Source organism: Mizuhopecten yessoensis, unplaced genomic scaffold (genome assembly GCF_002113885.1).
Source record: "Mizuhopecten yessoensis strain PY_sf001 unplaced genomic scaffold, ASM211388v2 scaffold2995, whole genome shotgun sequence".
In the NCBI taxonomy this organism is placed as follows: domain Eukaryota; kingdom Metazoa; phylum Mollusca; class Bivalvia; order Pectinida; family Pectinidae; genus Mizuhopecten; species Mizuhopecten yessoensis.
The window spans coordinates 28,417-50,035 of NW_018404823.1; the positions used below are offsets into that span (position 1 = coordinate 28,417).

A 21,619-nucleotide genomic window follows, 5' to 3' on the forward strand; every position below is an offset into this window, starting at 1 on the left:
TGGGGGGGTGGTGGTATATATTGAAAAGAGTTTCAGACGATATTATTTAATAGTTCTCAATATTTAATACAGTCCCTCCGTGTTTCATTTTTCATTTATCTGAATCAAAAATACTAATACAACCTGACGGACAAAATTAATGCGACAGACAACAATTGCATATCATTTCAACTTTCAATAGAATGGACATGACAGATAACCGTCCAAATTCCTTATTGAATAACCATGCACACTGAGGTATAGCATCACGTGAGACTTGACGTGTCCTACCGTCCCATAGAGACGGACGACAGCAGACAATACATACTTATACTGCTAGTATTCCGATTTCACGTACGACCTCTTCAGAATCTCCGACCCAATGTAACGACTCAAGAATCAATGGCCTCAGTCCCGTTAACTTATATTAAACCTCTCCGTTACAACTTTCTCATGACATGGTATTCACCAGAATATCACACTTATCTCAAAACCCCTTAATATTTGACTTGAAGATATTATAACGATGAGATATTTCCAAATTTTGTATGTTAATTGAAGTGTTTGGATTTTTATTCTGAAACGATTTGGCGAGTAATACATAATAATGTGTGTCTTGTGTGGATTCCTGTGGTAGATTTGATGAATACTCATTAAGTAGTTCTGTTGACTATTCATAACGTAGTTCTGTTTAAATATTCATTACGTAATGCTGTTAAATATTCATTACGTAGATCTGTTAAAATATTCATTAAGTAGTCCTGTCGACTATTCATTAAGTATTTCTGTTGAATATTTATTCATTAGGTAGTTTTGCCTAATAATAGTTCTATGAGAAAAGTGGAACAGATAACAGAGTCATGTAATACAGAGGTATCATACAACCAAAGATCACATGCGGTTCTGTAGGTGGGGAGAAGGATCCTACTATAAAGCGTAGCAGAATAAAGCCATATCCTCTGTGATTTCTGTGTAGGGGACACTGATGAATTTAAAACAGATCTGCTGCCTTGTTGCAATACATTCGACCTTTATATTTCCTTTCCGTTCTATCTACTTATTTCAGAGGTTGTCTATTTGGGCACCGGTCTTCATATGATCTTAATGCACGAGAGGACCTTAACCCTTGAAAAAAAACCAGTTAAACATACTAGGTTATTAATTTATATATACCGAAACATGACATGGTCATCAAGTGGTCTCATAAAGTGTACACTGCGTGTCGAATTGACCAGCATATATGTGTATATGACAAGGATTGTCTCAAATTTATACATGTTACGCATGTATTAATTAAGTTTGATGATTTATAATGTATTGTAAGCTGCCTGACGTTTATTTCCTCTCGTCAGTGAACATTCGATATCTAGTTTCGATGTTTCTTAAATCAAAGTGAACGGAGTGTGAATGATATGATAATCAGCCATTCTACATGTAGGTGAAATATGATAATAAACACTTAGTGTTCGTCATAATCATCATATCTACGTCATAGCGACGTCTTCTGACGTACTTACCGTACAACGGAATACATAGTTGAGAGCGGCATTGATGGGGAAGGCAGCTACCGACTCTTTCTCATCACAACACAACATGGAGGCACAGGGCATTTTTTCTGGTTTGTCTGACGCATAGCCTAGCGTTCCGTTACAACAGCGTGGTGCTCTCCTCCCCCCTGGCCCTCGGTCCCCGGACCCCACCTCCTCACGGCCTCGATATCCTCGCTGTTCGTGTGTCTGTCAATACAAAGAAAGGCCCTAATGCATTCTGTCTTAATCATTCCCGATCAAGGTCTACCAACGAGACTGGTTATATATGAATGTGAACGTGGATTTGACAAATCTCTTTTACCTTTTACACATGATTTAGCATCTATGAGGCTTGCGATGGGATATAAAGTTACAAAATATTAGATATGTTATTAACAAATACATGTTATTCTATATAGTGCTGAGTTTGTACTCTAGGTACTGTTTCATCAAGAATATCTAGCTTAAAGAGTTGAATATTAATCTTGTTTTGTGCGTCTTTTAAATGATAAATCTAAAAGTGTAACCTGCGTTGATCAACTCTGATAAAGATAGAAACTTATTCAGCTTATAAATAGTTTATCTAGCCAGATGAAAGGAACAATGGCTTCTGGATAAAAAATGTCCATAATGCACAAACGAGAGCCATCATACCAATTTTTAATCGATGCTGTTAAAGGCGAACCTCACATTATTAAAGTCAGTAGGAGTTATCGCCCTTCCTATGTGTTTATATATTTTCTGGAAGGAAAAGCGATACAGAAATTCACGGAAGTCTGAATTACTGCTAGAATTTCTAATATTCTTGTTTACTGAGCGGCATAACTTAATATTGTACCGTTACACGAACAATATATGCATGGTCATATGGTCGTCAAGTTACATTTCTTAAAAATATGCCGCTAAATTCAAGCGTTCAATTGACATTGAATGCATTGTTGTTTTCCTGTCGTCTGGCTGTCTATATAGCACAGGAATTTTCTCCGTTGTTGCTAGAGATTTGAAATTCATTTAAGCGGGACTTTACAATTCGTTAAATTATTTCGAATTTTACGAGCCGGCAAAGCCTTACCTAACTCAAATAACTCCCGTCTCAGGAAAAGTTTGTCCGTAAACTTAAACTTTAAACTTGTTTTATTTTATTAATGAATACATGTACGCTATAAAACAGTTACTTTAACCTCCCAATAATGTATACATAATGTATACCAACTAACCATATCAGTTATAAATGATGACGTGGATATAAAAACATTGTGTTTGTAGTCAGGAATATATCGCTATTTATTGTAAATATGACGTCAGTACTTCCAACGCCCGTCCAACGATATGAATATATTAATATCTCAATGTTTCATTGCCTACTGAAAAAAGGAAATTGGCGACGGCCTACAGGTATCTCCATTTCACATTCAGACACATAACATTGCATTATAAATATTGAATGCATGATTCATCAATCTGTTTGCAAATACGATAGTAAATCTCTATGTCGTCAGCGTAAAATCAGCATATTGATGAATAATCTATTGGCACATTATTAACGAAAAATTGTTGTTGAAACCTTCCGGCCAGACCTGTTTTGAATAAAGCTATGTGCCGTTTGCGATGGCATGCTCTGAGGCGGAAGCTGATTTCCCTGAGCCCCGGATGAGCTTCCAGACCCCCGGATGTGTATGGAGGCCAAACTGGCGGGCAGGCCTAATGGTGTGATTTATAATCCCCTTATTATCGCTGTGACAATTCCATCAGAAACGTTCCGGGTCCATTTAGGGGCAGACGTACCACCGGGACACAGTAAGACAATTTAATCCGCATTTCTCCTCACTTAGCGATAAATAACCGGTTCGCTTTTTGTAGTACCAAGACTGCCGCGAGCTTTGACTTACCCTATATAGTGTTAACGCTGATAGGTTTGTGACAACTCGTCTACATCAGCCATTATGAAAGCACTGGTATTGTTCCGAGCAGAAATCCTTATAATCAGTTTAACAGTTTTTGTGACGAATAATGAATATTAATGAAGATACCATGTCAAGTATTTGATTGAGGGCATTGCTTGTCATACAATGCTCGTACAATGTATGTGCTGATGCACGGCCTGCACAAAGAGATGACATCTCACCTATGTGTAAAATTTATTCTTTTCAGACGAATATGCATATTCATAAATTCTCCAACCGACATACGAGAGAAAGTCTATGCAGCGGGTATAGGCATACTGCTCGTTGACTGCGTGTGCTTGTGCATGATGCAATTAAATGGATGATGACAAAGTTGTTCACGAGGAAATACAGTGAAATATTATTCTAACAAGTATCAGTACAAAACAAGAGTGGTCAAAAAGGATATTGGCATCCAACAGAGACTTATACAGTATGCTAATAAAATAAAATAAAAAATGTTTAAAATATATGAAAAAATTATACTATGTTAAGATAACTACAGAACACGTTTCTGGTAATAGATCATGTAAATAATTGACTCTAAAGAAATTCTTACTAAACAAAATAAAAATATTGCCGAACGTTTTTTTTTGAAAAAAAGCTACTATATCTCGTTGTAATTGTAAGCCGAACAAATTCATAAAAATTACAATAATTTTGAAAACATACGATTTATTTTACTTTGGATATAATACATACTAAAACGTATACCTTGAAAGTCAATAAATGAAAGTATAGTGCAAAACATTATGCGTGAAAAACGTCTAAAAGAATGCTGATATAAAACAAGCGTAAAATAACAATATAATACAAAAACATAGTTAAGGAGACTTTGAGTATGAGTCAGCATAACTGGACAAGGGCAGCAGAGACCCCCCATACAACGTCCACGTCACTTCCTGTAATGTTACAATGTACGTAACAACATTACCAAGGACAAGCGTGTGAATGCTGGAGGCTAATGGGCTTTATTTCTTTTTTTTGTTCCTTTTTTTTCTATTGCAGATCTTGGGAAAATAACTGCCACAAACCGTACACACGCACGCGAGTAATATTACGACAGATGATGATAACTACCATGTGAAGTTTTTCCCTTCCTATCGACTTGTTTACATGCGTTCTGGTATACAGCAGTATACCTAGTTCATGCAATATGTGTTGGTTTGTGAAACGGAAAACGGAATATAGCAAATGGTGATTAAAATAAACAAATATTTTTGACTTAAGAATATTGACACTACCTACTTTGGTTTCGTTTATTTACTACACACCACGTCTGAGTATAATTGATTTGAATGAACAAAGATGGATTTTTGACTTAATGCTTTTGCATTGTTTAGTTTGGTTTTGTTACATGTAAATGAACAAATATCGATGTTTGACTAAAGACTATTGCCATAGCTTTGGCTTTGTTTTACTTACTACACACCAAGTCATGTTCATGATGTTTGGTGTGACCAGTGTTACCATTGAACCAAATTTTGTACCATCGAGAATCAGTAATTAATGAAATACATGTAACAACTGTCTTGGCTTGACAGTTTCGTATGATGTAGACGGGGAAATCGCAATCCTGAATCAAGATTTTTGAAGTTAAATACAAGGCGTTGCCAAATGCTTATATCAAATTTTAAATATCGTATCAGTTCAGATGTGATTATTTTTGGCACATATTTCATATACCGTAAAAAATCAGTTTTAATGGTGAACAAACTGCACCTCGTTATCAAGGGCACATCTAACCTGTGACAATATTGATGATGTGACCCTATTAACGCTCCCACAAGTGATGACAGGATTGGGGATGTGTTCAAAATTAATGCTTGTGTGACCTTTCTTTATTAAGGTGGAGAAAGACTGGTTAATATTTGACTAGCAAAAACGGGAATTAGCCTGTAAAGTGTGACAGAAATGATAATCCTCCGAGAAACCTGTTATATGCTGACTTTCCTTTTGTTTTCGTGTCTCGCTATTGTGGTCTTTTTGTGTAATTTCCCATCTCCGATTGCGTGTCTGTACTAATTGAATTTGTGTAAAAGTTTCACACCGTCCTAATACAAATATGACTTGATTTGTCTAATATTCGATATAGTAAAAAGGCTACCCATTTCCAAGTGTCAGTCACATTTTATTAGGTTGAGTGATTTCAGACTGTCGTTAAGTCTAAGTAATTATGTTTCCGTTTAGCATGCTTCGCTATTCTATTATGATAATAATACATTACTTAATTTAGACATTGATAACATATTAAGACATTCGTCTAGTTTACAATACGGCCCTGCAAGGTTAAGAAAGAAGCCCACCGGAGTGTACAGAATTATATTGAGCGATGACAGGATTACGTAAACTTGCGGTCTACTGCCTGAGACGCCTATCTAATCCAACTTGCACATTTAAGTATGAAATATCGCATTTCAAAGGCCAATTGATATTCCAGAAGGTCGTGGAGTAGCAGTGCACCAAGTTTAATCACATCAGTTTTGAAAAGTATGCCAAAGTGAATATTTCGAGTTTAAATACAGATATATAGAGAACAAATAATCCATATTGTCTTTGATCAAACCAGCAATACGTTGTTGTTTTATATGGGCGTGGTAATACACTGAGGGCGTACAAATAAGTGTATAGGTGAATAAAAGGAGAAAGAGACTTTGATATATGATGGTGGTAAGTGCCATGAAAAAGGAAACAAGTGCCATTATATAGAGGTTTTACTGTTTATACACGAGGGAAATAAAATAGCAGTTTTACTGTATATAAACAAGGGATATTGAATAGACTTTTATCTTGCATAAGTGTGTCACATAAAATCACAATTTAACTGCGTATCAGAAATACATCCTGGTGTTTTTGACAGGAAGTGTGACACATGTTCTAGACGATATGAGACTTCCCTGGCCACGTTAAATAAACACATATACAGATTTGACAACTGATCATTTCGGCTGGTATATAATTGAATACATTGAAAATATATCCCCAATTGCCCCATGATCATATCATTTTATATTGCGACGTTTCGATCAACAATATTGACAGGACCGACTAACTTTGATGTCGATGTTTTTGCACTGACTTTAAGGTTGTACTGCAAGAAATGACAGGACAACTCCTATCTTGAATGGGTCACAAAAGACCGAATTCAGCCATGACATATTGGCGAGACCCTGTAACATGTCCTTATCATGTTGCGTAGGCCTACGGGAGCATATAGTCACGTTACCAACACAACGGCAGGACCGTATCTATGGTAATAGGTCCTCGGGGAACGAGAGTCGGTGTCACAACCACTGAAAGAGATCCATGGCCTTTACAACAAAAAGGGTGGATTCAACAGAGATACCTAACCAACTTAAGGATCATAAAACTATTTGCAAATTAGTTAACACACGAACTCTCCCAGGATAACGTCGGGGATGAAAGTTTCCAGACCTAATCTGTGCAACTTGGGATTACGGAAATTTTCGCTTTCATTGGTCGTGGGTTTTAAGAAGACAAAAAAAACCTGGAGCGATGCAAGTATCAGTCTCTAATTGTGAGCTATATACACGCTTAACATGGGCGAAACGAGGACATTAAATACCAGGCCAATATATCGCTTACGAACTTTTCTTAGCGATAACACTGTGTTGAGAAAAATATCACTGTACTGTTGTGACAATCCGATAACCGTCGCCTATGTTTGATTTTTTTTTATGATGTCGTCTCAAAAACAAGGAAATCTTTTTAAACGATCACAATCAGACAGAAATATCGTAAAATCTTAGTTCTTAATCAAACTTGTATGAACCTCGTTATTGTATTGAATTAGTGACTTGAATGATATGCGCGCTCAATCCTACGGAGGACGCACCAATAGCCCGGACGTGCTATAAAAATCAGGTCTGAAAATTCAATTGATAAACAATTAATCAAAATGTTTTAGGTTGTGTGAACAGAGAGCACCATTAAGATGAATGAATGATAGTTGTTACTAATTGGCCTTCGCTTTATTTTCTACCCCGAACCCCTGTTGTCGGTACAAGAACATTAATAAAAGCTGACTCTGATACAGATATTTTTCACTGCTGTCGAATACGAACCTATTTAAAACACTCATTCCTTATTGTTACGCTATCAGTTTTACTGGCATGAGGTGAATATGGTTGTTCATCACCCTAAAGCTGTTTTGTCATTAACAAGGGGAGAGATGTATTTTTCCTTATGCGTTTTGATGCTGAAAGCATTCTTATTATAGCAAACATAGCGGTTTTCAACTCGACATTAAGAGTTTAAAAGTTATACAGTACATGCCACCATAATATACAAGGACATGTTAAGTATATATATTCTGCCAACAGAAAAAAATTGTGTCAACCTCATGTTTGCTCATTTGCCTATAATATGCAAGGCGACGGACATACTCCAATAAATAAGATTTGGCTGTTCTTTGTGCATGCGAACATTTATATCACGTGATACATATGTCTTCATTTAAAAACAAGCTAAACGTTTTCCTCATTGCTGACGCTGTTAGCAGTTGTCCTATTTTGTTTGGTTCACCTTGTTATATTTGGAGAGACACAGATATATATAACCTGTATACCTCTTACTGTGTTTATTTATCGTTAAAATGAGTGAAATTATATAATAATCGGATGAAAGTGCATCATGACTTGAGGAAACTGACTTAAGTTTTCCTCTGTTTTTTTGTTTAACGTCCTCGCAATAGCCAGGGGCACATGAGGACGGGTGCCTTGGGAGACACCGCCTAAAACAGAAAATAAAAATAAAATAAAGAAGACAAAGAAAGGAAACGAAAAGAACCCAGGTGTTACAATGGGGGCAGTAGACCAATGTTGGTGTCTGCCATGTCCTTTGAGAAGAAGACATTGAAAAAAAACCCGGTTTTGCAGGGGCCCCACTTTAGTCTCCTAACAATACACATGCAGTGGTATACTGTAGATCCTATCTTGATTTCGTCAATGTCCCCTAAAAAGGAGATAAGGAAAAACCCACCACCGATTGTGTATGGCTGGTGAAAGCTAGATGTCACACAACGCCTTGATGGGAGGAGGTTTTCTGGAAGAGCAGTTAACGTGGCAATTATCCAAGTGAGTGTTGTTACCTTGTAGACGTGGTAGAATGAGCTTTTATGTGTTTCCCTTTAGAGTACTCTGTCCAAGTGCATTTACATTATTGCTACGTTTTCTATTTAGCTTTAATTACTGATGCGTATGCTGCATTAGACAATTTAACAAACATTACGTTAAAAAATCCGAAAAAATATATCAATCTGGTGAACATACAATGGTTTTCGTCTGGCGATATATGACAGTTGACGTCATTCTCTGATAGCAAGTTGCCCTCAAGAAAACGCCGCACTGGGTTCCGATATGACAAAATATCGAAATACCAACATAAGCCACATGTGGGTTTTTTTTCCACTTGAAGAAACCTATAGCCTAGGTCATATGACAGAAACGGCAATTGTCTAAACTGCATAAAACATGTTTTTATTGTCATCGTTGGTTAGGTGAATATACATATCAATAGCTTATAATATGGTAAAGAAAAATACTCCTCTGTTGGGTATATCAAATAACGCCGGTTAATAAAAAACAAAACTCAGATTTGTTTATTATACATGGTGGGATTCATAAGTGAATCCTATCCAGACCTCCCGGAAAGGAAGGTGACCCGTCATAGCAATATAAAAACACTTTTAAAATCTCATATCTAGCAATGATAAGGCTGATAAATAGACTTGCGACTACGGCGTCAGGGAATCAAGTTCTGGTAAAATATCAGATGGCAGCGGTGATAGACTGGGGCATTCTTCACGTACCAAACAATATGATTGCCTTCATTTTAAATGTAATGCTCAGTAGACATTATCAGACAAACCTTTACATGACCCAGACCCTGGCGCAGTCATGGTCGTCCAAAAGTTTAGCTGATATGGCACAAACATGGATTGAAATCAATATGATTTTATAGAGTATTTTCTCCGAAGGTGTCTATGCTGTGAGGGTTACTGGTAAGGAACTCCCCCTGGTTGACGTAATGACGGGGGTTCAGTGGCGAGGGATGGGCAATGCACGAGCAATATATGCAGTCTTGTCACAAGTGTCCTGCCACTTAAATGCAAGAGCTAGCAATTCCGTCACAAACACATTTAAGGATTTTTTTTTTATTTTTTTATTTTTTTTAAATAATGACGGTCTTTATATGGTGTACATTTGTCTACCATATGGAGGCAGGCTTTTTTCATGTTGAAATATAACATTAACGTTGAACTTTTATGCAATATTTTGCTAGGCATTTTTCTATTAAAGTATTCAAAACAAAACAAAACCCACATCTTGCGATGCGATATTCGAAATTTAAGTTTTCCGGAAAAAAATGTGTCAAATTCCTGACATTTCCACTGTCGAATCTGCACTTTGCCAGTGATAGTATACAGAAGTTATAAATGTGCAGCTCCAAAATGAAAATAAAAATAAAAACAGTTGGGAGTTATTATAAACCAATACTATCCTATTACGTTGTTTTCCAATCCAAAAAGGAAAAAAAGGACCCAACTAGAAGGTCGATGATATATTATACGGTGGTACCCATTACATAAGGGAGTTTTGAGGCATGCTGAAGGGGTAAATGCATATCTTATTTCACTGAGCGCTCTTTACGGATGAACAAATATCCATCAATCTACGGACAAATTGGCATACTTTAGACGAATTCATGTGATTATAATAGGTTATAACATTTTAGACGAATGCCTTGCAGTATCGACATAATTAAGTAAAGAAAAGTAAAAGGACGAAGACAGTATTTCATATTGATTCTTTATGGTCTTCCGTTTGATTTGGTGTCCTACAAGTTCCTGATTTTTTTTAATTGAGTTAGGATTTTGGCCTTGTCTATTGACAGCGTCAAACATAGATAATTATTGTACTGTTTAAGAGTGCACATTGCTTTCTTGCATTCTCGAAAATGACAATTTCTTAAAGGTTTGAACGAGGCCAATTACTACGGATATTATTGTTAATAGATGAGCATGACATATAACAAAATCGAAAATAAAATATATTTTTTTTAAAATAATTCAGGTTCTTATATACCGCTTTATCACAACATAGTTCGTAGGTCATCTCAAAGCAGTTCACAAACTATAATCCGTGGTTATAGGGCCTTTGTAACCAGCCAACATCTTTCTAGACTCCCTGGGGAGCATACAGCCAGTGCTGCCATTTCGGCGCTCACAGCTAGCATTCTACAATTCTATCACTGCCCTACCACGTACTCATTTACAGAGGGGTGGACTGGAACAAGCGGAGTAAAGTATCTTGCTTAAAAATACACACAGTGCCGTGACTCGAACACGCAACCCTTCGGTCACGAGCACGGCGTCCTACCACTAGACTACTGTGCATCCAAACAGTGGTGAACAAACAATTAGCATGCCTGCGCATGCCAGAGGCAAGTTTATTCCATTGAAGACGATTTCAATCATACCTATTAAGCCTCAATACATATCCCCAGTCTTATTTCTAAAATATTAACGAAAAAATCAGTAAACAAAACGACCAATTGTTAATGAAAGAGATGTAGTTTTTAACAAAACCAACAGACGAAATAAAGTGTGTCGAAACAGCAGGTGACTTCTGAACTAAAATAATAACTGTCATGATTGCTCCGATGAACAAAGAATTCCTGATACTTACACCATAATCTGGAGTAGCAAATCGAAGTTTACATCGTAAGGTTTTATACAAAGCAAAAGGGAACATCAAAGTGTCACCAAACCAATAATTCGAACTCGATAAATCGAGGTCAACATATGAAAACAGCTCACAAAACTTTATTTGTATTGTATCTTTTTATGCCATTTGTATATCCATGCCGGACAGCATTTTGTTTGAAAAAAATATTTAGTAAAATGGCATTGTAATTTTCACAGTGATATCAGATAATTTATTATCCGGTAAAAAAACAAGCGAAGTTGCAATTATATCACTTTTTGGCTGTATTTTATATCAAAGATCAAATGAAGTTCTATTAAACTGATGATATATAAGTAACAGTTATATGTTATGTAGGATGCCATCGAAGACAGAAAGACTATGTCTATATATATAAGTAACAGTTCAATCCACAATATTTGCAAAGAGCTCGATTACATTATTGAATATCTTTCCAAACTAATGTGTTGATATTATTATTTAACAATGACGGTTCAATATCTATTTTGAACTGTCTATCTGCGTAATGCAATGCGAAAAATTTGCCTAAACGACGCCGTTGATGCAAATTTCTCAGCATTTCTGATAGTGCAATGTCAGTATACTTAAACGGTTTTGTTACGAAGTTTTGGGTCGAATTGCCATATTTCCACTTTAGCATATATTCCAAATGCAATTGCTGTCTGAATTTGCCAGACACTGTACATCATTTTCTCCCTTTCAAATTATGGGAGAGAAAAGCACGTCTAAATCAAATTTGTGAAGACAAACTATGACGGTTCCTTTCTCCCAGGCTTTCAATTCCGGCACGAAAAACCTGATCATGTTAAGCAAACTACATCAATAGATACACATCCGTGGGAACGCGTGTCAATAACGAAAATATCAGATTTGTGTTTGGTTTGCGCGTTGTGGCCATGAACTGGAGTAGGGTAGATTGAGAATCGATAACACTTCTGAATCGTCACAAGTTTTCGTCTCACTAAAGATGTCATTGGAGCGGAAGTTTAAGTCATCTTCGTTTGTACGGAAGTAACTCACCTCACTAAAGGGTTTCTTAATATGATTAAGGCACGTGCTACATAACGAACATATATATTTGAAATATTCACGCGCAGTTTCATATAACGATAATCGTGCTGTATGAGAGAATAGTTTTGTATATAGGGATGAAGAGATATATAAATTCCTAATGGACACGTTGCAAATGTAAAACAGTCTACGATTACCGGACATAACAAAAACGTTATTCTTTCAGACAACGAAAACTATAATTTGATTCAAATTGTTACTGGAGTAAGTTATACCGTTTATGTCAAATGCAGCAACCTCATCACAACAAATAGATTTTTGGAAATGAAGCGCATTAATATGCATTCCATGTGAATATTCTTGTAACTTGAAGTCTACAATTCGGTTGTATTTTTCAATGCAAGGGCATCTCGATTTATTGGGCGTCACACGTACAATATCAGGAAATGCTCCAGTATTTTTGTTAAAAGGAAATCACAACTTGGGGTGATATTAGAGTCAGGGAAATCCCACAGGGCAAAAGCAGGGCAGAAACACGCGGAAATGCCAAGGCATATCTGTGGCTTCCGTACAAATTGTGTACGGTTCTGAAATACCGTATTCCCTGTAGTAGGATTTAGCCAGTTCGTTAACATTTATAAACGTGTTTTAATGTTAACAATTGTGTAAAAAGAGGTAATTTCTGTTCAGGACAAGTTCGTTTTTCACAAGTAATGTGCATTTAAGGAAATTATCGATGAGAAGTACAAAAAAGAAATCATGAATTGAATTGGAGAACATTTAAAAAAGAAAAAAGAAATATGGATAAAATATCACAATCATTCCTGAGACTTATTTCTTTCATCTTCAATTAAAAGTCACTTATTCAAAAGAAGTTTGAAATTATTATATACGAGGACTTTTGATGGACACTAGTTAACCTTTACTTGCTTAGATCGGCACGTCAACACAATCGTTATTGAGTGGGTAGCTCATTTTCAGTTATTGAAGCAGTGGTAGTTTCGGATGGAGTATCTGGTGTGCGGATTAGGGGGGGTTGGAAAATCGTGAATAATTATTGAAATAAGACAGATTGTTCGTTTGAGACGCATATTATGGAAAGGCTGAAAGTTACTAACATTGTTTCTGAGTAGAACTTTTAGCATTTTTGTAACGTGCTGCTAGTTACAAATCACAAACAATGTATAGTGAGTGACTGAATTGTACAACACACTGACGTCACTGACACATGGCGGGCGAACTCTAATCAATAATACTCCAAACTCGCCCACATTTGAAAGAAATCAAATCTACACTAACTGATATATCTGTTTGTCATAAACCAAAAGCCCCCACAAATCAACCTCAAGGCGAGATATCAGCTGCATATGACGACATTTTCGTAAATTTACGACAAAACCTGGAGTCGGTATTTTTCAGACAAACGAGCTATCGATTCGTCCCGCTGCTGTGTACACATTAACGTATGGTTTATGTGAGATATACGATATAAAGGCAACTATTTATCAATTCGGCGAACGATTGTGGAGCTGTGGATGAGCAGAGAGTTGCATAAGTATGCACAATGCTGTAACGTACACTGAGATTGATCAGGGCTTTTGATAGAGAAAGTTCCCAGAAATGAATATTATATTTAATATAAAAGAAGTTGTATTTGATATACGACATTTTATTATATTGATATCAAACATTAAGTTTGAGTATAAGCATAAACATATGGATGTATGGTTGTGTGCTTTCCAGACTGAACAAGTTCTTACTCTCATGTTTTCTTTTCTTCCCACTAACATGATTTGTTTTACTGATTTTTTTATATATATATACCAAGTGTATGGCTTTCTTACAGGCCTAATCTTCTTCTGAAACATTGTCATGAAATAAATATAATTCTATCAAAAATCAGACCACTTTTTATCAGAAATTGAGTTATTTTAAAGTTCAATTTTTGCAATATATCGATCTATGTACAGGTATTATTATATTGTATTATACATACTAGTATATATTACCGACTTTCACAAATTGACGTCAGTATTTCATTACCTTCAACGATTGTAAACAATTTCAGTAGCTGTCTAAATCTAATAGAAATTCTCCATTTGTCTCTGCTTCCCATTAAGATATGAGTGTTTGATATATCTGACCGTTTTCATTAGTAATATTTCAGTTCACGTTCTTAACTATTTCTCTTAAATTCTAGCCAAAAGCGTTGTGTTATAATTTTATAACTCCTCTTGTTTTCAGAATTTAATAAATAATATCTGAAATGCTCTAAAGGTACCACAGACACTGGTTTAAATTCAATGGATACAAAATGATCTTAATTAACACGTACTAAATGAACATATGTATTCATTATGTATTACATATTGTATTGATACCTTAAGGGCCTGTCACACACGTCGCCGGGACCAAACTGGAGCAAAAAATTAACAACGGCGAGAAAATCGGCAGAGCTCCAGCGAGAAAGCACATGAAAAATCAAAATAGACCGTATCAATACCGATACAGCAACGGCGTTCCCGTTCTGCTGCCGTTGTTCTATCGATATAACAGCCGATGTGCTACCGAATACCACTTTTCTGTCACCTCAGGGTTACCGAGGCGATGTGCCACCGTTGACCGGAGCTATAGCGAAGTGATACCGTTGCGCTACCGATGTTACGGTAGTATATATAGTACATCGTTAGTACATCGGCGGCGCATCAGTACTACCTTGGTGGTATTCGGTAGTACTACGGTATTGCATCGGCATCGGTACACATTGAGGCCACAGAAGAGCCGCCGATCCATTACGGGGCGCTACCGGTGCTCTACCGACCTTAACAAAGACATACCGGAGTACTGCCGATGGACAGCCTTTGTACACATGTAGTTCTGTTCATCGGTCCGGCAGCGCAACGGCGGAAATGTTTGAGCATGTTCAAAAATGTCTACCGTCGCCTGCCGTTGCTGAATTATTCGTCCTGACAACGTACTACCATTCTTAGCGATGTAATACCCTTGCGCTGTTGTACTATATACGTAGTACCGATCCCTGAAAATCCCCAAATTTGTGCTCCGGTATAGCTCCGGCAACCCAAATCGGCTAGGTGTGACAGGTCCTTTATGATATCGTTACCTCGTTTATAGTGTGTTAATATACACAAATGCTTTAATGTTTCAAACTATTTAATTCATGCAGCTAAAATTAACTTTAATTTCGAATCAATTTTTTTTCAAAAAACTTGGATCTTTTATAATAGTAACTATTCATTTAAAATCTTATTCCGCAATTCAAAGAAAACACGTAGAGGAAATACATTTCAATTTAGCTAAACACTGCATATATACAAGTCATCGTAATGTTGAACAGCATGCAATAATAGAATACATTCCATTTATAAGATTTTAATCAAGCACGATGTGTTTGTAAGTTTAACATGTTGTTTATACAGCACAAACATCCAAATGTTAGATAAATACTCCCTACAACGTTGTTATTTTGACATCAGGAATCAGTCGCTTCCTGTTGTGACAATATTAATATTATATCGTTCTGTCATGTTAATTATCTCCTCCAACAAATCTCATAAAAACCTTAAAAGAAATTGTTAAATAAAATATATTCTTATAGCGTGCTTGCCTTGAATATCTTCTGATACAAACGAAATGAAGATTTAAGTTCAACATATATATCAACAAGAAATGATGTCTGCAAACGTTGACAAAGTTTGTCCGGGAAGGCAGCGTTTTATATCAATAACCAATTAGGTTATTTTCCATTCCTGGGCTGTACTGCGTCTCTTTTAACCAAGTTAATTGTGTGGTTTGGCAATAAAGCATAGCTTGCCTCTACGACTGTAGTGCTCTCTAGGAAATATTGAACATTTAGCCTTCCAGATATCAGCTTTATGGAAAACAAATGATATATTCATTCGATAAAGCAAATGACACTTGCATTTATCGAGATAATTAAGCAATTTGTATTACCGGAGCATGGCGCGTTCTGTTCCCGGGCATAAACATAAAAAACGCTTCCTATAATTCGGCGGTCACAACGATTAAGATAGGACAAGACTTGCCATGTAACGTGTCATGTGACCAGTACAGAGACGTTTGTTTAAAATACAGCTCACTATTTTTAAAAAAGAACAAGAGGATCTGATAAACGATTTAACAACATTATTGAATCTATCTTCTTTCAACACAGCAATAAATAATAGATGTTAAAAGAAAAACATTCTCGCAGCGTCACATATTTTCTCCCTAGGACGATGACACATGTAATTGTATCAGTAGCCTTTGATGAAAAAAATGGCTGTCAATGTAGTCTTCAAAATGGTAAAATTTTGATTTCATTATATTGATATTAAAATGATGAGATTTTGATTCCGTTGCTCAAGTCTGAGAGTATTATACAAAATTACTACGACATGGCTTCACTTCCTTTATACGTGCACCGTAAGCAATCAGTTCTAAGAGAAGAGTATTTAAGAAATAATCTAAGTATGTGAGTTTATTAAAGGGAGATATTAGAACTAGGATGAGAAAATGTCAGTGTCCATAGCAATTCTAATCATTTAAATAAGGATGCGCTAACCTTTTTTCAAGTGTTGCTTATATGTCTTCATATCACAGCAAGCCTTGCGTGTTTGTCTTTTCTTACCTTGTCGTTTGTCTATTTAACCTGGACATATTTAGGAAGGTATTTTTTAATTTTCGGTTGCCGTTCGGTCGACAGACGATTAGCAATAAAAACTGACGTTATGCTTTATTCCAGATGTTTATTACAATAAATCCAATCCACCAATCATCGTTCGTCATCCGCATTTAACAGATTTACAGAGACCATATCGGTAAGTTCATTGTACATTTATCAACCATTTAAAAGTGTGAATACAACGAAAACCTGTTAGAATGGCGCGTACATATCATGATCTGTATCAACTAATAAAAAGTGCGAATTCAACGAAAACGTGTTAGAATTACGCGTACATATCATAGTATGAACCAGATATGGATTATATTACTGTTAGTATGATTATATTACATCGAAATAGAAACAATAAAAAGATATGTAAAATCTTCTTAAACTCGATGGTTAAAACATATACATAATTTCATTCATTTACCTCCTGCTATTGTCATAGAATCAATCATGTGTTTATTTCCATGTGCGTCATATCATGAAGCGCCAATCGTATGTACATTGTAGCACTATGATGCTAAGGATATGTTTTATAACGGTGACATGAATCTCCATCCCAAAAACGTTCCACATAATAAAAATAATAATATCATATGAATAGTAATTTAAGCGTGTTTTAGATCTACGATGATATCTATGAACGAAGGGAATTAAGTCACTTTTGACTATAGGATATTGCAAAGTAAACAATAAATGGTACAGTTGTGGGACCGCACAACGCACCAAAAATGGCGTGCGCACACCGTGCATACATCGTTCACACACCGTCCGCACATCGTCCACACATGGTGCGCACAACTGTGCGATTTAGCAATCGTTCGCCCCGTTGTGCGCTTCTCTCCGCACAACTGTGCGATTTGGTATCGTTTGTAGATCAAAATTACGGAATGACAAAAATACGGAAGGCTTGTATGCGATAATGTACACTGTGTATATATCTGTAATTTCTCATCCCAATAATCAAGATTATACAATTTCACAATGCGTATTACACAGTATTACAGTGACCGTTAGGCTGTCAAGAAAGGGTTTGGCTCCAAGGTAACAGAACAGGTAAATAACAATTTTATGAGTGTCCGGAGTTTTACCTGACCAGTGCCTGACACACAGAGCTGATATGCGATACCGTTTGACCGTAATAAAAAGGATTTGTTATTTGCATTCGTTTACCTATATATAGCTCCCCTTCACCTGGATTTTCACACCCCCGGCCTTACCCGACGAGTTACGTAAATGCCCCAGGCGGGGAGAAAACTACGGTCCAGGTACATGTACACAATGGTTATGTTTACCTGTATACGGGGTTGTGTTGTAATTTTACATGTGTCGATTAAGTTTGTTTAAAAACACAGAAAACACAATTCCTAAATATAAGAATTTATAGACAGAAAGATAAGTTTATAGATGTTGCTAGAATATAGAAACATACGTAAACATCAAGTTTATATGTTTAACAAGAAACCGTATAAATTGTTAAGGCATTCCTCAATTTACACCAACCACGATTGTTATCGCACAACGTCCGTCCATCGTGCGCACATATGTGCGCAAGCAATGATCGTTCAGCTTTTTATCGTTCGCTCATCGTGCACACACCGTTCACACACCGTGCACACATCGTGCGCACACCGCACATCGTGTAACGTTGTGCGATCCCACAACTGTAATAACCCTAACATAGATCACAAGTATAAAATGTAAGGTTACACATGTCCTTAATGCAAGCTACAAGGTTAAAATCGTATTTCAAGTAAGAAACAGAACACTGATGAGTTCAGTCGATCGTTAAAAACATAAATATTAATTCACAAACGAATTGATGGCCTGATATGCTATGAAGTTACATTTATATTTGATAGAGATACAACACATCGATGGAAACTGTTTTCTACCATTTTGTCTTTATCGCTTTCCGCATTTCGCCTCGATAAAACGATATTGGTCTCGCAAAACACTACGAAAAATGTACCCTTTACTTTGCAAGCCTAATTCTTGTACTTACGCCTCGTTTCAAATATAGCTCAATTTTTGCAAAAGGACAAAATGGCAAAAATGAGCCACTGATGTCGACAACATTCGAACTTGTTTATGCGCGGAGGAATTAAAGGAATGTGTGCCTCGTTCCATTGCCTCCTATTCTGAGTGTCACATGACATCCTCTTATATATGATCACAAATCTGTCTGCCATCGTTGATATAGCCAGCGGCTAGACATATACGAGCGGTTTTGTCTGCCGGGCAATCAGATAGCCAATATGAAACAGTTGGAGAAGATTATCCATTCATAGTATTTAACAGGTTTTTGTTTAATGTGTCCGTTTATTTATTGTATTAGAAGAGTGATTATAGCTTGCGATTAAGAGAAGACGGACGTGGATGGGGAGGGGAGGAGGAGAAGGAGGAGGGGGAAGGGGGTGATTCACTTGTCAATGTCTGACGAAAAGCCATCAGGAAGTTATTGACAGCGAAAGATATCCAAGGGTAAATAGCAATAACAAGCCGAAATCAATACGTTTATGACCACAGACACGTGAAGTCAATTAACACTTATATATACAGCTTAAATTCCGATGACGAAAATATATTGAATACCATGTTTCGATTATTACAGAGTATTGATTTTATAATTATGTATTTTATTGATGGTCAAAAGTACTTTGAAGAACTTGAAGCGATACGAACATTGCATATAATAAAAAAAATGCAGAGTGTGTTAATGGTATTCACGTTTATGCTAATCGCGTTCTTCGAAAATAAAATAACGGAAAAAATAAAAAAAAACAAGTACGTATATTTGAAGACACCATTACAAAATGTAAAACATCATATTCTTCAACAAAATAACGGGTAAGCAAAACTAGGTCATAAAAACAGATTTTGTTTTGCAAATACATTAACAACACTGTGTATAATTAACTGAATGTGACACAATCTATTCTTTTCTGAAAGATCATTGAAGATCAAATTAATACATTTGTGTTGTTATTTTGATTGGATTATATGGTATTAATGAAACGAATAAACATAAATAGATATATAATGACAATGTAATCAATTAATAAAAACGTAAGAAATAGTACCCCAATACTGTCTATGGTTAAAAAGAGGATGTTTTGAAAGAAACTTATTTATAGGGTCGTCACCAACACCAGCATGTGATCCTCACAAACCGTATTTAAGAAGCACGAACACCTCTAACTCTAAAAAAGTCAGCAAACTTGAGTTCACCCACGTTAAATTAACAGGATAAAACAAATCTTCAATAGCGTAGTAGTGATATCGGCAAACTGGGGGCTCATAACGACCTCAATGTCACTAAAGCTTATTTGAAAAGTGACTTTATATTTGCCTATTTTTTTTTTTATTTCTTTCTTTAGTACTATGCAATGCCAGCTACATTTTCAAGAAGTATTCTTGATTTTAATGTCCTACCAAGGACGTTGTTGGAAGGGCCCCGGTAGAGTTGTTTTTTCCTTCAACGCCTTTTGCTTTTGACGTATTGAAAAAACAAAATTTATCATTGAAATAACAAAATTAATCTGTTCCCTCCCAAAGCAAAACAATATTTCGGATTTGTATATTTTATTTCCTGAAATCTCTTCTCTTTCTTTCCGGTTGTGTCTCCCTAGTCTACAGTTTTCATACGACCTTGGCTATTTTTAAACGCGAAACACCATATAAACGTACAAAACACCATGAAAACTATTGTTCCGGAAGGATAAACGGTTTATTGTTCCACAGAAAGCAAACATCTTGATGTCATCTCCCCAACGATTTCGAGGCTATCCCCGTGGAAGAATAGGTAAAGACTGTTAATTGAAGAATGACTTTTGATATTAAATTCAATATATAGTTTTGATAGAAGTTCAGTATCTGCGGTCCCTAGTTTGAGATAAGTATTTGTCCCTTTATGTTACGTTTTTTTATTGATTTTATGGTATGAGTAAATTGCAATATAACTTGTTTGATTGGTATGTCGTTAGGTTGTTGATACGCAGATGGTATCATTGGTTCATTGATTGAGCTAACGTAGAATTCCACAGCATCCGTTGCTTAAAATGCAATACTAGGAGTACATCTCTCTTAGATCCAACGATGGAGCTGCTAGATGTACCAGTCAGTCTTCCCCAAACCTAAACAGTGTACGTGCCATCCCAGTTCAGGGCATGTCCCATTGTATACTATTGCCTTTAGAAGCAGCTCAGACAGGACCCGGTCAATATCAACACATCAGCTAGACAATTGCTCGCGTCAGCACCCTCGTTTGGAGTTTATCAGGGAGAGGGTAGCAGTCCAATTTACTATACCAAGTGGATCGGAAGATACCATCATCGTATCAACTGCTGTAATACACCTCTGTGTCATTTCGACGCTTGTATTGCACGGTTCACATCAAATTCGTCTCTCCTGTTCATGGTTGTGCCGTTCCTGTGCTCTGTACGACCTTTTCGTTCTCCTTGGTTTGTTAATTGGTTATACACAGTCGCAGAAGTCGAGCAAATAATAAGGCACCAGTGTCCTTCACTCAATCTCGTTCAACGTTTGTCGATGGATGTGTACACAGTTAAGACCTAATCGGCTATACGCAGTAAATAGGTAGTGAATTCCTGAATTCCCATGTGGCACTTTAGGAATACTGAGAATAATAGGCGGAAAATAAAGAGCGATATCTGCTGGATTGAGGCGGATGGTGTTTGCGGTGTCTGGCGGGGCGAGTCA

The 21,619-nt window shown here is 36.4% G+C and overlaps 1 protein-coding gene across 1 annotated transcript in view; it reads right to left on the reverse strand.

The window, feature by feature from the left end:
• Positions 1-21,619, reverse strand: part of LOC110446765 — a 70,631-nt gene that overhangs the window by 11,011 nt on the left and 38,001 nt on the right. Inside the window, exon 2 of the mRNA XM_021492060.1 lies at positions 1,497-1,715. Coding sequence (XP_021347735.1) covers positions 1,497-1,715 — 219 coding nt within the window. The remainder of the gene's footprint in view (positions 1-1,496; positions 1,716-21,619) is intronic.